General features: G+C 46.5%; 1 protein-coding gene across 1 annotated transcript in view; it reads right to left on the bottom strand.

The window, feature by feature from the left end:
* The window catches only part of LOC142924053 (fructosamine-3-kinase-like), a 43,630-nt gene extending 27,232 nt beyond the window's left edge, over nt 1-16,398 (bottom strand). Inside the window, exon 1 of the mRNA XM_076065500.1 lies at nt 16,393-16,398. Within this exon, the coding sequence (XP_075921615.1) occupies nt 16,393-16,398 (6 nt within the window). The remainder of the gene's footprint in view (nt 1-16,392) is intronic.
* Nucleotides 16,399-16,637: the final 239 nt, after the last annotated feature.

Below are 16,637 nucleotides of genomic sequence, written 5' to 3'. Positions count from 1 at the left end.
GAGTGCGCTGTCCTCAGCGCGCACCGGCTCCATCCACAGCAAATCGCCACAAGGTAAGAATAGAAATGAGTGACGTCAAGATGGCCACGCTGAATGGTGGGACATCACGACGGTCATGTTTCAAGGGGGACGTCACAGTGACCATGATGCATGGGGGACTTCATGGTGGCCATGTTGCATGGGTGATGTACCGTTCGAATTTTGCCGTTCTCTGGTCTAACACCGACGAGACAAGGTCATAAAGAAGGCTGTCTCTGGTGCGGGCCAGTCAGTTTCAAAGACAATGCCCATATATTATCGGAGCATGTTTGTTTGCATATTTTTCAACAAGTACGTGTGGTAAATGCAGACTTGATGCCTTGCAAAAGGTATCTATTTGGTGTTTGAACATATTAACACCTGTTTTTGTGCCAGAAATGGTAAAAGCTATTCTTATTTCATAAAATCCTTCTTGGCATACCTGTGTTATATTTATCTAATTCGTTAACCCCGTTTTCAAACCCAAGCAACCTAAGATGTCCTCAGAGCTGCATATAGCTGGACATCGAACAAAGATGATCACTGCATGGCACGCTTTCAGATGTGCTTCTGCAGTCATCTGGAATGCTCTTCCGACATTAGGCAGCCACTGGAGCGATGCACTTTTAAATCAATAATTTTTGCGAACTTGTTAGTTTGTTGCCTTTCCCCCTCACTTCTGATTAGCAGGGCTGCCGAAGCACGGTTTAACATACGGACATAACTGGTATTGGCCAAAACATCCAAATTCCCTGCAAATTCCTCAAATTGGGATCACACAGCAGACGTAATGGCAGCAGCGTCGCCCCCATTCTCTGTAAAGCATCTGCAGGAACCTCCTGAAAAGGAATCTTGAGACTTTTTGAGGCAGTGCTGCTTAAATGAAAGATCACCGACAGCTGTTGTTATTCTCTTGCCTGCAGCAATCCTGGCTCTCTTTGGCCCACAAATGACCCACCGGGAGAAGCTGGAGCTTGTCGCCATACAGGAAGTATGGTACTTTGCGCTCCGTAACAGATCCCGGGGACACAACAACGATGGATACGACGACCACGAACATCATTACATTCCGGTGAGACTCGCCACAAAGCCCCCGCCGTGGGGGCGGTCACAGGGCGCAGCGGTCGCGGGGTTCGTGGCTTCTTGTCATTGCAATTTAAGCAGCAACCAACCAGAGAAAGCACACATGCACTCTCCCACACACTTCACAATCAGAAGTTTATTTCCCAAGTTAAGCCCATTGAGCTAAAGAGCTTTTTTTAGGGTGACTCGGCCAGCAGACATCAGAGCATTCCACAATTACAGATTTAAGAAAACCAAATACTTAATAAAAGCAATTATTTCGTAAAATAATGCTCACATGTTGTGATTTTCAAAATATAGTCAGTCTAAATTTGTGTAATTTTGTGCAGGTCCACCATGAGCACCTTCACTACCGCTATGAGGTGCTGAAGAAGATTGGGGATGGAGCTCAAGGCCAGGTGATCCGGTGCCTTGACCACAAGATGAACACCCTGGTGGCAGTGAAGATCTTGAGATCACCATTGAGGTAAGAATTCAGAGTGGTGTCGTCACAAGGACGACGTTGTTGTTACGTCAAGTGCTGTGGGCGGCCGTGTGATGAGGTGGTGACAAGTCGTGCCTCACGTAGAGGGTCCCCGGTTCGACTCCTGACTCGGGTGTCCTCCTGTGTGGAGTTTGTATGTTCTCCCCCTGTTCTGGATCAGTTCACTCTTACATTACATTAAGTCTTCATTTAACCCGGTAGATGCATTCCTGAAAAGTGCCGCATTAAGGGAAAGCACATTAAGCAAACATAATATCCCCATATATAATGTAACGATAAAGTTTTGCAAGATAAAATACACGCACACAGTGATGTAAAGAGATCAATAACGGAGGGCATGCTGTCACGTCACGTGATCATTCCGCATTCCGCCTACTGTGTCATACCGCTCAGCTTTGCAATTTTATAGCGGGCACATTCCACGTTATAATGGGCGCTTTCCTGCATTAGAACAGAAGCATTCCGGATTATAATGGGTGCGGTCCGTGTTATAACGGGAGCCTTCCATGTTATCATGGGCACGTTCCACGCTATAAAAGGCGTGTTCCACGCTGTAATGGGGTTGTCCCATGTCATAACGGGCGTGTTCCGTGTTATAACGTGTGCGTTCTGCGTTATAGCAGCTACATCATGGGACCTCCTTTGCCAATACCAAAATATACTCCCAAAGAAGGTCCATGATGTAGCCGTTCACCCTGAGCTCTCATTACTCTGATAACGCTTGTCTTTGTGCTGTACGCCTTTTGGCGTCCTCTGGTCTAACATCGTTTTTGAGATGAGGCTCAAAAGAAAGCTGTCTCTGGTGTGGACCAATCAGTTTCAAAGACAATGCATATATTATCAGAGTATGTTTTTGTTTGCATTCTGACCACAAGTATTATGGTTAATGCAGACATGATTCCTTGTAAAAGGTTTCAGTTTGGTGTTTTAACATCTTAACACCTGTTTTGTTGCCAGAAAAAAATGGAAAATCTATTCTGATATTTTGGTACTGGCAAAGGAGGTCCCATGATATTCCACGTTATAATGCCTTGCTCTGTGAGAGCCACATTCAGTCACGACTCAGCTGTGGCTCAGTCTCTAAAACTCAGGCTCAGCTCTCGCTCAGCCGTGGTTTGGCTCAGGCTTGAGCCGCTCAGCTGCTGTTAAAGATACATGAGTGGCTCAGCCGTGGCTTGGCTCAGCTTCTGGGAATCCTGAGTGTGGCTGGGGCCATGCTCGGAGTCGGCTCAATTCACACATTAGGGAATCACTACGTTCAGGCAACACCCCAAACCCCCTTCTATCCCTTGCTTATTTGATCCTCTTCCCGATCCTTTCTGGAACCTTCCATGAGCGCGCTATCGGAACTCACAATGCCATTACACTTGGGGAACGCATATTTATTTATTTAATTCGGAATAGAATTTGTTTCTGGTCATTCCTTTAGCAAGTCTAAGTCATGATTCATTTGTGGATTTTCTCTGCACAGCTCCAAGGATGATAAATTTCAGAGAAAGGAGCTCCAGATGGCTCTGGAACTTCAGGGCGAGGGCAGTGATGAGGAGTACAACGTTATCAAAGTCCTGAACCATTTTGACTTCAGAGGACACCACTGCATTGTCCTGGAGCTGTTGAAGTACGTACCATGTGTTCCCACCGCCCCCCCACCCCCCATAGCGTGGTTAACTACATTAGCTAAACTAAAACTTTTATTTAACAGGTAAAGCCCACTGCCCTATCAGTTATTTTTCACAAGCGGCCTGGTTACAAATTATAGCTAAAAAAAGTGGCTTATGTGGAAATGTATAGCAGCCAAATACTCTAAACACAAGTTTCTAAATGTGGAGGGACAAACCAGAGAACCCGGAGAAAAATCCACGTGACCAGGGGTATAACATGCAAACTCAAAATATACATGCGTCACGGTCGGGATCAAAGCCCCGATCTCTTCCACACCAGGGGAGGGTGGTAACGTCACACCACCGGGGCTAGATGTTACTTTTGGGATTCCTGTGCCACCCACGCATTGCGGTACTGTGGAGCTGTCATGTGTCCCGGGTGCACGAGGCCACTCCTCTTTTCTCAATCAGCCCTGCCCACTTTTATATAGCCACGCCTCCACTCGATCAGCAGGTTGGCTGCAGCGCAGTGGTGACGCTTGTGCCCCTCGGTGAAAATCCCTGAGTTCGATTCTCAACTCGGACGCCTTTCTGCGTGGAGTTTGTATCTCCTAATGGATAATTCCACCACCCGGAAACAGAGCCAATGAAAGCAAGTGGACAGATCTGCTAACTGATTTGGTTCATCAGCAAACCGATGACCTAAACCCACACTGAGCTATGAATCATATTAGTCGTGAATGTGCAAATATAATATTAATATTGTCGTTATCAGAATCCACGCAGTATTGCAGGGTATGACACTGACGCTGCTTCGTTGTTGTCATTGTTGTTGCTGCTGCTGCCTCTTTCACAGGGAGAGCCTCTATGATGTGATTACGGAAGCGGGGTTCCGGAAATTGCACATGGGGATGGTGAAAACTTACACCAGGGGCATCCTCAAGTTCCTTTGCCACACCAAGGCCAGGAGCATCATCCATGCGGACATCAAGCCAGTGAGTGGACACAGCATTCAGCGTGACTTTGTTCCGGAGTTGTGTCATTATTGGGGACTCGGTCCATAGAGAAAACTAACCACGTTGGTCACAGGGTCGATGTGTTAGCTCTGTCCGTCTATCTGGAAGGAAGCAGGGTCACGTTACCTCTGGTGATGATCTGGTATGAATTAAACTGTCGTGTAGAGTCGTGTCGCTATTGGGGGACTCACCACAGATAAAACTAGCAATGTAGATCACAGCGTTGCCCCAAACTTTGGGAAACACAAACCGGAGCTGAAAAGAATGATTTTCAAAACGTGCCAAACACGCGTTTGAACTGACAGCTGCCCGTTGTCAGCTTCCATGCTGTGAATGGAAAACTTCCCAAGACAAACGCGCGGTGGAAGGCGTCACGAAATCCATGCGCCCTCGAGCGTGGTTTTTGGTCCGTAACTCGTTATCGGGCAGCTGAGCAACTAGGATAAGTTGTCTATAGAGCCTCGACTAACATCGCTCATCTTGACGCATTTGAAAGGGGCACCCCCAGTGGCAGCTGTCAGAAAACAGCGAATGTTGCACTGGACTCAAGGTTGATGACGGCGCTACGCCTCACCTAGTTCCCCTGTTTAGCTTGTACCGTGGTACGTGATTGATCCACTGCTGGCTGAATGCTATCGGCGTAACCTCCGAGTGTGAATTCCTTCTGCCTTTCTTCCTTTAGGAAAATGTTCTACTCAAGGATCCCGTAACCGGCACCGTCAGGGTCACGGACTTTGGCACCAGCTTTTTTGTGAAAAGGCAACGTGAGTAACCTCACCTGGGTGTGAGTTTCTGCCTGTGGGTGTGTCTGTGTTCCAGTGTGTGTGTGTGTGCAAGTCTCTTAGTGTCTGTACATGTGACAGTGTGTGATAACGATGCTGTTCATGACACAGTGAGTATACACACACACCTACATATATATTTGTTGTTGTTGTGCAGCTCTGCATGTGGGTGGGACCCTGCAATACCTCTCTCCGGAGGTATTGCTGGGCTACAGATTAACGTGTGCAGTGGACATGTGGGCACTGGGCTGCACAGTGGCGAAGTTGGCGACCGGCAGGAATTTATTCCAGTCGGACAGCTGCGACGACCACCTCCCGTGCTGCATGGAGGTATTTCCAACTGGGCGTTCACCCGCTCGTGATTCCCCCCTCCTTTCTTGAAGTTGTAGGCTATGGGGGGGAGCCAGGAGAGGGGGGGCGATTGGCTACTTGGTGATCTGGCGAATGGCAGCCATCGTATGTTTTATGTGTGTACACGTGTGTGTCTTGTACGTGTGGGGGGAGCAGTGGTGTAGCGGTTAGCGTGCTCAGCTACAAACCTGCTAATGCGAGTTTGATTCCAATTCACGGCCAACATCAGTGAGGATTATCTGAACCGGTACTGGGCATCCCCTAGTACAAATCAGCCTCAAATGAGTACCTGGTGCCGTGTGTACCTGCTTCAATATGGCCAACCATCCCCTCTCTGTGTGTGCCACAGTCCTAGCCCTCAACAAGTGCCGCTACTGTTGCTGCTGCTGTTTCTACTCACTACTAAAAACACTTGCCCCTACAGTCTGCTGCGGCTACATGGGTGACTTTTGCCTTTATCTCAACCATGTGCAGATCCTCGGGTTGCCTCCAAAATGCATGATGGATGCAGCTCCTGACGGAATGCACTACTTTGGTGAGTTGAAGGGTGGGGCGAGCATCCGACCGGATTCAGTGTTAGGGTGTGGCCTGGAGCTGTTGTAGTTTTTTTGGGGGGGTGGCCATGGGGGGGGGGGTCTCTTTGTATTTTCAATTCCTTGGGTGAGTGGGTGGGTAAATAGGGGCGTGGGCGAGTGGGTAGGTGGGCAAAGTGGTGGTTGGTGACTGTGTGTTTCTCCTGCTGTGCATGTCTCCTGCAGATCGTTTGGGCATGATGTTCTGCCCAGTCAAGAGAAGGGTGCCAGGGAGCTTGTCACTTCAGAGGGCACTCAGAAGCCACGACCCGGAGTTTGTTGACTTTGTCAGCTCCTGCCTGCGGTAAGAATCATCCCCCACTCCCTCCCCCCTCCCCATGAGGATTTCCCCCACCAAGGTGATCAACGATCGCTCTCCACCGATAACCAGGAAGATGTGGAGCTGAGTTAACCTGCCGATGACCAGTACCACCGGTGTTAAGATCGCCCTCTTTGGAGGTCCGTTAAAGATGCTCCTCGGCAGTGCGAGGCTCAGGGCATTTTTAGAGTACTGCGTATTGAAGGATTGACGCTGCTACCAAGACTACCGCTGCTGCCGTGCATTCCTGGACCTCGTGGGAGAAGGGAAGGAACGTCAATCCTCTCACCACGCCTCTCTCACCATGTGCGCTGCGTGTGACCCCCGTGCGTCTCTCAACAGATGGGATCCGGATTGTCGTATGACGCCAGCGCAGGCGCTGGGTCACAGCTGGCTCCGGACCGTGGCCACCAGCACCAACAGCAACGCCACCGCCACCACCATTGCTGCTCCTGGCAGGGTACAGTGTTTTGGAGCTGCTGAGCGACGGTAAGCCACGAGCTGCTTGTCCAATGTTCAAGGCAGTCCATAGGGAGGTGTGGGGCCCGGGGCAAGTCACAATTAAATCGAAAGTATTAGCAACAATACAGGGGTTTTTTCGGTTAGATCGCATAGATATACATGTGTTGTTAAACTCACCACCACCCAACACAGCCAATTAGTAAGGTGTATCATGTAAACAAAATGTGCCAATTAGTTACTAGATCAGCACACCAGTGTTGGAAAGTAAACCCACCACATTTACTATTCGATTTCGACATTTTGCCGGGGATTGCAACCAGCCTCATAAGGTGACGGCCAGAATTGTGGAGAAATACTCCTGTTTCGGTCGTAAATAGTGATAAATGTGAATGTGATGTCATCATTTGTGAGCCAATCTGGTGCGAAAACCTACGTGTTAAAAAGACATTTGACGTCTGACACCGTGACATCGAAGCACAGGGCCGCCAAAAGCACGGTGCCTGGGGCGGTTTCCCCAGTACACCGTACCCGGGGGACGGCTCTGCTCCTGTTAATGTATTTATATTTATTACTACTACCCTTATTTAGCCAGCATGAGCCTCACTCAGTCTCAAGACTCTTTTTCAGTAGAGTCCTGCCAAGTTGTTTGCAGTACAGAACAAATTTGCTTTTGCTACTGCTGCTATGCGATCCCGATTGAATGATTTGGAGGTTCAATTTCTAACACTGGCGAGGATGTCCATCCAACACTGGTTGCGTGGCGTGTGTCAGGGTTCAGTTACGTGGAGGAAAATGCCAAACCCAAAGGAATGAAAGTTACATTTTAATGTACAATTTTATTGAGGGACTGTGTGTTGTCTTGGAGGGGTCTGGGGCTGTTTTTGTTGATGTTTTGCTGCCTTGCCCAAGTTTACATTTAGTGTTGAAAATCTGGCAGGATTTTATGTACTTTGTGCTTATGTGCTCAATTTTTTGTGACTTGCTTACATTTTTACACGTTGCACTCCTTTTGTTTGTTGTTGTAACTTGCTGACCGTGTGCCTCGACTGCATATCTGTGAAAGAAGAGCTTCATAGCTTATCGGATTCCTCTTCATCCAGTCTAAATAATGTATTCTGATTTTGGAAACCAATGCAGGACAAAACGGGGGGGGGGGGGGAGGGGGTAGAACACACTCCACATTCCATACGGAGAAAGTGGCCCAAGTATGGGAATCAAACCCAGGTCCCTCTTTGAATGAGTTCCAGCCCTGCCGCCTGCAAACGAACACATGTACAGTTCAAACCCCACGTATACATTCGGTTATATACGGATGTATTTTTATAATTGGTTCCTGGGTGAGGACAAATAATGAGACAGCCATATCTTTGCCATGTAGCCCTTCATCCTTTGTGATATCGTAAGACTAATGCCCATTCTGTAACCAGACCCACGATGGGCAAAGGTATGCTGCATTATTGCAGCATCGTTATTAGCCTGGTTAATCTATCTCTGCACACAGTTAGTCCGTACGCGGACGATGGTGGGGGGGCTGTGATCTCTGCTGTAGCAGGAAGTTGGAACGGTGTCGTGCGCATCTCTTTACAGAGCGGAGCCGGCGCTGCCCCCATCCTCCGCGCTTGCCCTGGCCTCTAAATGGATGCTGACGTTTGTGGTGGAAGAGGAGACCCTGGTGGAGGAGCTGGTGGTGCAGGAGGAGGAGGAGACCCTAGTGGAGGAGCTGGTGGTGCAGGAGGAGGAGACCCTTGTGGAGGAGCTGGTGGTGCAGGAGGAGGAGACCCTTGTGGAGGAGCTGGTGGTGCAGGAGGAGGAGACCGTTGTGGAGGAGCTGGTGGTGCAGGAGGAGGAGGACACCCTGGTGGAGGAGCTGGTGGTGCAGGAGGAGACACTGGTGGAGGAGCTGGTGGTGCAGGAGGGGGAGGAGACCCTGGTGGAGGAGCTGGTGGTGCAGGAGAAGAGTCTGGTGGAGGAGCTGGTGGTGCAGGAGGAGGAGACCTTGATGGAGGAGCTGGTGGTGCAGGACGAAGAGGAGATGGAGGGGGAGACAGAGGAGGTGGAGATGAAGAAGGAGCAGGAGGAGGAGATGGTGGTGCAGGAGATAGTGGTGGAGGAGAAGGAGATGACAAGGAAAGAGGATCAGGCGATGGTGATGCAGGAGGAGAAGAGGAAGCGAGGGGGCCTGGCCCGCATAGGGAGAACCATCCGTTCACTCCTCCGACGCGCGCTGCTGTGTGGTGGCCGGTCCACCACACAGTAGAGGTGGTGGTCATGGATCGTTGTGAACCACGACCACTATCACCACACCCACCACATGCACACTCCACACATACACCCCCCTGTGATACCCACCACCCACCACACACACCCTGCACCCACCAACCCCATGACACCCACCACACACTACACAAAGGGCTAGGGGTTTAGAGGGTTAGGGGTTTATAAAGTTATGGGTTTAGAGGTTTTGGGGTATTTTGGGGATAAGGGGTTTATATGTTTAGGTATTTCGAGGGTTATAGGGTTTAGGGGTTGAGAGTGTTAGGGGTTTAGGGGATTCTAGAGTTAGGGGTTTAGAGGGTTAGGGTTTTAAGGGTAAAGGGGTTTAAAGGGTTAGGTGTTTAGAGGATTAGGCTATTAGGGGTATAGGGGTTTAAAGAGTTAGGGGTTTAGGGGTTCAGAGGGTTATGGTTTTAAGGGTAGAGGGGTTAAGAGGGTTAGGATTTAGAGGGTTTTGGGTTTAAAGATTTTGTGTTTAAGGGTTTAGGTTAGGGGTTCAGTAGGTTAGAGGTTTGGGGGTTTATGGGTTAGGATTTTAGTGCGTGATGGGTTTAGACCGTTATGGTTTTAAGGGTAAAGAGGTTTTGAGGGTTGAGTTTTAGAGGGTTACAGTTTAGAAGGTTATGGTTTTAAAGGGTTCTCGGTTTAGAGAATTAGGTGTTTAGAGGGTTTATGGGGTTTGATTGTTAAAGGGTTAGTGGTTTAGAGGGTTAGGAGTTTATAAGGTTATGGGCTTAGGGGTTTAGAGGTTTTGGGGTTGTTAGGGGGTAAGCAGTTTAGAGGTTTGGGGGGTTTTAAGGGTTATGATGTTTAGGGTTTGACCGTATTAGGGGTTTTGAGGGTTAGGGTTTTAGTGGGTTAAGGGTGTAGAGGGTTAGGGGATTAGAGGGTGAGGGGTTTAGAGGGTTGGGGTTTTTGGGGTATTTGGGTTAGGATTTCAAAGGGTGAGGAGTTTAGACAGATAGGGTTTTAAGGGTGAAGGGGTTGAGGTCTTTATTTGGTAGAGTTTAGAAGGTTATGTGTTTAGAGGGTTAAGGGTTTAGAGTTACTGTCGGTGTTTAGAGGTTTATGGGGTTTATGGGTTTTGATTGCTCGGTGTTTTGGTTTACAAGGTTACGAGTTTGAGAAGGTTATGGGTTTAGAGGTTTCGGTGTTTCCGGGATTAGAGGCTTATAAGGTGAGGGGTTTAAAGGGTTATGGTTTTACAGGTTTATGGGTTTAGACAATTTGGGGTGTAAGGGTTTAGAACAGGGGTGGGCAAATTTTTTGACTCGCGGGCCACAATGGGTTCTAAAATTTGACAGAGGGGCCGGGCCAGGAACAGATGGATGGAGTGTTTGTGTGAACTAATATAAATGTCATGTAAAAATAATAACATGAAAGGATTTGGCCTTTAACAGGTAGCAAAGCATTTATTTGCAAGGCAATTTAACAAATTGCACCAACATGAACAATACAAAAACATGTCGTAACTCCCGGTCAAAGTGCACCATCTAATGGGGAAATGGGGGCATTACAGGAGAAAGGTAAAATTTAATTTAATAATAATATTTGTACACGTTCGGCGGGCCGGATTAAAAAGCCCAACGGGCCGTACTTTGCCCATGTCTGGTTTAGAAGGTTAAGGGTTTAGACAGTTAAGAGTTTTTGGGGTTTATGGGTTAGGGTTCTAAAGGGTGAGGTGTTTAGACGGTTGGAGTCTTCAGGGTAAAGTCCTTTAGAGAATTTGGTGTTTAGAGCGTTAGAGTTTAGAACGTTTTGAGTTTAGAGGGTTTAGAGAGTTACGTGTTTAGAGGTTTATGGGTTTCGATTGTTAGAGGTTGAATGGTTTAGATGGTTAGGAGTTGAGGAGGTTATAAGGGTATGTGTTTAGGGATTTAGAGGTATAGGGGTTTCAAGGGTTAGGGATTTAGAGTGTTAGGGGTTTAGTGGTTTGAGAGTTGAGGGTTTAACACCTAGACTTTCACAACTAATATTGGGTTAGTCTCCAACACTAAATGGCACTTTTTGTTGATGTGACAAATTTTCCTAATTGGCTGTGTCGGGTGGTGGCTGGTTTAACGACACATTTATAGTTACACAAGCTAACCCCCAAAAAACATTTATGGGTTTAGAGGGTTAGGGGTTTAGTGGGTTATGTGTTTAGAGGGTTAGCATTTTAGGGGTATAGGTGTTTTAAGGGTTAGGCATCTAGAGGGTTAGTTATTTAGAGGGTTGGGGTTTAAATGTGTTGGGATTAGATTAGGGATTTAGGGTTTTAGAACGTTAGGGTTTTGAGGGTTAGGGTTTTAGAAGTTGAGGATTTAGAAGGTTGTGAGTTCAGAGGGTTAGGGGTCTAGAGGGTTAGTTCATTAGAGGGTTGTGGTTTAGATTGGTTGGTATTTTGAATATTAGGGATTTAGGGTTTTAGAAGGATAGAGTTTCAAGGTTTAGAGGGTTAGGGATTCAGAGGGTTGAGGGTTTGGTTTTTAATGGCTTTGAAGGTTAGGGTTAAAAGACTAAGGGGTTTGGAGAGTGAGGGGTTTTTGGAGGGTTAGGGTTAAGGGTAAAGGGTTTGAGAGGATTAGCGGTTTAGATGGTTATGGGTTTAAATGGTTAGGGATTTAGATAGTTATGGGGTTTAGAGGTTTAGAGGGTTTTATTTGTTCGAGGTTTAGTGGTTAAGGTCTCTGTGCGAGTCCAACAGGTTTATTTTAGTCTATGGTAAGATAAAAACAGTTCAGTTTAATTTGTATATATTTAAACAATTTGTTTACCTTTCCTGTCGTGTTTTTGTATTGTATTTTTGTTATGTTCTGACCCGCCCGATTGGACGTCTGTGAAAACAGATCGTTATAGCTCATCAGATTCATCCAGTATAAATAAATATTCAGATTAAAATTCTATTGACCTCTGTGCGAATCTATGGATTTCTGTGTGAGTTTTTGGGTCTCTTGAGTGTATGGATCTCTGTGTGAGGCTATTGGTCTCTGTGCATGTCAAAATGACTCTGTGTGAGTCTATGGGGTTGCCGTGTGAGTCTGAGTGTCTGTAGGAATGTGTGGGTCTCTGTTGGAGTCTATGGGTTTCTGGGTATGGTTGTTTGTGCGAGTTTTACATGCACAAATGGAACTTAAAAAGGCCATTGAGGGTTGCAGAATCCAAGTTGAATATTAAGTTCTCCGCATTGCAAGCCAGCTCCCTAGTCGTGTCATCAAACAGCCCCTGTAATTCTTTATAATAATAAAAGACTTACTCCAAGAAATCCACACTGAGTCACAGTAGGGTCCTGAATTGGGGTTTTATTTTATAATCTTTGGTTTTATTCTGTTAAGACACGTAGGTAAAAAATAAATTAAAATTAAATAAAAAAATTAAACACGACGTTTCGAAGGCAACACAAGCTTCCGTCTTCAGGTGGAAACAGTCACAGCAAAAAATCGCTGCACCAAGTGGCGAGGCTCTGGAAACCTCTGGCTTAAATAAAGGTTAAGGGAGGGGGGGGAGGAGCCATGTAGGGGGACCTTGGTGGGGTGAGGGGCTGAGTTAATCCGTCTTTTGTTGTGTAGAGGGTGTGGGGGGTGGGTCACTGTGTGTGTGCAATAGAAACGGAAAAATTAAAGATCGGCAAGAATGTGCTGTAAGATGCGGAGTAGAAAACCGTGGAAATAGAAAAGCTTAAATGCAGGTTAAGGGGGGGGGGCGGGTGGGAGGAGCCATGTAGGGGGACCTTGGTGGGGTGCGGGGCTGAGTTAATCCGTCTTTTGTTGTGTAGAGGGTGCGGGGGATGGGTCACTGTGTGTGTGCAATAGAAACGGAAAAAAATAGAAAAATTTAAGATCGGCAAGAATGTGCTGTCAGGGGGAAGTAGAAAAAAGGGAAATTGAAAGTTCAGAAGGAATATGCTTGGTACACCACTACTTGAAATTGCTGTTAGAAATTAGTTGACGTTTGGTATGATTTTAAACGTCCTTCCATTGGTTGCTTAATTTGAAACTATCCTCTCGGTTGAAGGTATGCCTGTATTTGTATATCTGAATGGCTTGGTGAACACATCTCTGGTGATAACCTAGAGGTTTACAGAGAACCTTGGTATCGGAGAAGACAATCTCATGATCACCCATAGCGTTGCAACAATGATCTGCCACAGCAGATGAATTCGTTCTGCCGTGTTTCAGATCCGATTTGTGCTCGCGAATTCGGTCAGAGATATGTCGTTTCGCCTCCCCGATATAGCAATCACCGCAGGTACAACTCGATTTGTAAACTCCGGGGTACTGTAAGTCAGGGATGACATCCTTTACAGATGGGATCAGATCACGAATTTTGTGTACTGTATTGAACCCGACTTGGATCTTGTGTTTGTTTAGAATTTTGGAAATCTTTTTGTAACGCCTGCTATGTATGGTAGTGTGATGGTTTTGATCAGAGTATCAAGTGGTTGTTTCTGTGTGGTAGGAGAAACAGCTTGGCGGATGGTACGGTCAGAGTATCCGTTCCTCTTGAGGGCCAGCCGTACCAATTTTAATTCACTGGTCAAGTGGTGTTGGTCCGAGATGCAATGAGCCCTATGGTGTAACGTTTTGATGAGAGCATTCTTTTGAGCCGGGTGGTGGTGGTGGGAATCCGGTTTCAAGTAGGAATCTGTGTGGGTGGGCTTTCTGTAAACAGAATGTCCCAACGAGCCATCAAACCTCCTCTCAAACAGAACATCCAAGAATGGCAGTTTGCCATTTTTCTCTACTTCCATGGTGAATTTGATGGAAGGGTGTCTGGAATTGATGTGGTCCAGGAAAAGGTTCAAAGCTGGGAGGCCATGTTGCCAAATGACGAAAGTGTCATCCACATATCTCTTCCACAGGGAAGGACTGAGGGTGGATGTCTGGATGGCGTCCGATTCAAATTTCTCCATGAAAACATTGGCTATCACTTGTGACAAGGGGGGACCCATGGGAGTACCCTCATTTTGCTTGTATAAGGTACCATTCCAAGTAAAGTAGGTGTTGATGAGGCAGTGCCTAACCAACGTGGGTACCTCGGGGTTTAGTCCGTGTTGGACCAGATCCACAATTATTTTAATGGTGTCAGGTATTGGGACCTTGATGAACAGAGAAACCACATCAAAGCTGACGAGGATATCGTCAGGGGCCAGTGCAATGTCTTTGACCATAGAGACCAATTGGGATGAGTTAAGTACTGCTGAGGAGGTCTTGCCAGTAAAAGGAAGCAGAGTATCTGACAGAAAACGGGCCAGTTTGTGGGTAGGGGAGTTGATCGTGGACACGATGGGTCATAGTGGGGTACCTTCTTTATGGATCTTGGGAAGACCATAGAATCTAGGAGGTCTCGCAGCAGAGGGTTTTAGGGAGGGAATTTTGGTTGATTCAATTAGGGAGGTCGAATTTGTGATGATCTTGTTGGTTTTAATCGTTAGGCTGTTAGTAGGGACATTTTTAATTTTTGAATAACTCCCATCATTGAGTAGGTCCTGAATTTTATTGTTGTATGAGTCTTCATCCATAATTACAGTGGCATTGCCCTTATCGGCTGAGAGGATGACTATATCATCTCTCTCTTTTAATTTAGCGAGTTCAGAGCGTTCATGTTTGCTGATGTTGCTAACGGGTTTCTTAGCACTCTTAAGAATAGTGGCTATTTCAGCTCTCGTGACGTCTGCTTGGATGTGTCCTATACCTTTGAGAGCTACATCGACCTGACAAATGATATCATCTATTGGTATATATTTTGGGGTGACAGCAAAATTTAGCCCTTTAGCCAATACAGTTTTCAGATTGTCCGAAATCGGGGTGCAACTCTAATTGATAACAATTTTGTTCACGTCTAGTTTTGTGATCTGTGGAACTGGGTTTTTCTTTGATAGGTGGTTGAATTTAGCAATTAGGTTAGCCTTGCATTTGACTGATAGTGAATCAGCAGAAGAAACAGTCATATTATCAAAGTGGTTCCAATCATAAAGTGTTATTTTTTGTGTTAGCATTAAATGAGATTGTAGGAAAGTCCTGTCTAAACTACCGAGTTCAAATCAGAGTAACCTAATCCATTGGTTCTATTCGGTAACATCACGTAGGTAAAAAATAAAACAACAAAAATCACGACGTTTCGGCCACAACACAAGCGGCCTTCATCAGGTGAAGGAACCAGGCTGTCTCGAGGACAGCGCTGGAGTGAAACACAGCCACGCTCAGACCCCGACCTTTAAGCTGTGTGCGAGGAAACAAGGTGCCTTGACAAAGGAAGTAGCATAAAAATTAGCATTTGATTGGCCGACTTAGCATGATGAACGGTGTAGAGGTGGTGTACATGCGGGTGCACATGCCGGTTGGCGCGGGGGGGGGGGGAGTTTACCTATTGATGGTGTGAAAAGGGAATTTTTAAGAGCTGCGAAAGTTGGGGTACCACTACTTAAAAAATATTCTATACCATTGAAAATTTGTTTAATGTTTGGTTCGATTTAGAACATCTTTCCAATGGTTGCTTAATTTGAAACCATCTTCTCGGTTGAAATTGTGTCTGTGTTTGTAGATCTGAATTGCCTCGTGAACAAATCTCTGATAAAAACCCGTGGGTTTGCAAAGAACTTTGGTATCGGAGAAAATTATATCGTGATCACCCAGAGCGTTGTAACAGTGATCAGCTACGGCAGAATAATTCGTTCTGCCGTGTTTCAAATCTGATTTGTGCTCGCGAATTCGGCCAGAGACATGTCGCTTTGTCTCCCCGATATAGCAATCACCGCAGGTACAACTCAATTTGTAAACCCCGGGGTACTGTAAGTCAGGAATGACATAAGATCACGAATTTTGTGTACTGTATTGAACCGGACCTAGATCTTGTGTTTGTTTAGAATATTGGAAATCTTTTTAGTAACGCCTGCTATATATGGTAGTGTGATGGTTTTGACCGGAGTATCAAGTGGTTGTTTCTGTATGGAGGGAGAAACAGCTTGGCGGATGGTACGGTCAGAGAATCCATTCCTTTTGAGGGCCAGGTGTACATGTTTTAATTCACTGGTCAGGTGATGTTGGTCCGAAGTGCAATGAACCCTATGGTATAAAGTTATGATGAGAGAATTCTTTTGGGCTGGGTGGTAGTGGGAATCAGGTTTCAAGTAGGAATCTGTGTGGGTGCGTTTCCTGTAGACAGAATGCCCCAATGAGCCATCAGGTCTCCTCTCAAACAGAACATCTAAGAATGGTAGCTTGCCATCTTTCTCCACTTCCATGGTGAATTTGATGGCGGGATGTCTGGAATTTATGTGGTGTAGAAAAAGGTTCAGAGGTGGGAGGCCATGTGGCCAAATGACGAAAGTGTCATCCACATATCTCTTCCACAGGGAAGGTCTGAGGGTGGAAGTCTGGATGGCGTCTGATTCAAATTTCTCCATGAAAATATTGGCTATCACTGGTGACAAGGGGGATCGCAGGGGGTACCCTCATATCTTTTGTAGAAGGAGCCATTCCAAGTAAAGTAGGTATTGTTGAGGCAGTGCCTAACCGGTACAGGTGTATCGGCGTCTAGTCCATGTTCGACCAAATTTTCAATTGTTTCAATGGTATCAGGTACTGGGACCTTGGTGAACAAAGAGACCACATCGAAGCTGACAAGGATATCGTCAGGGGACAGTACAACGTCTTTGACCATAGAGACCAATTGGGCTGAGTTAAGTACTGCTGAG

Source organism: Petromyzon marinus, chromosome 8, assembly GCF_048934315.1.
Source record: "Petromyzon marinus isolate PM22_M1 ecotype Great Lakes invasive population chromosome 8, UKy_Petmar_22M1.pri1.0, whole genome shotgun sequence".
NCBI classification, from domain to species: Eukaryota; Metazoa; Chordata; class Hyperoartia; order Petromyzontiformes; family Petromyzontidae; genus Petromyzon; species Petromyzon marinus.
This window is presented reverse-complemented; position numbering and strand designations above follow the sequence as displayed.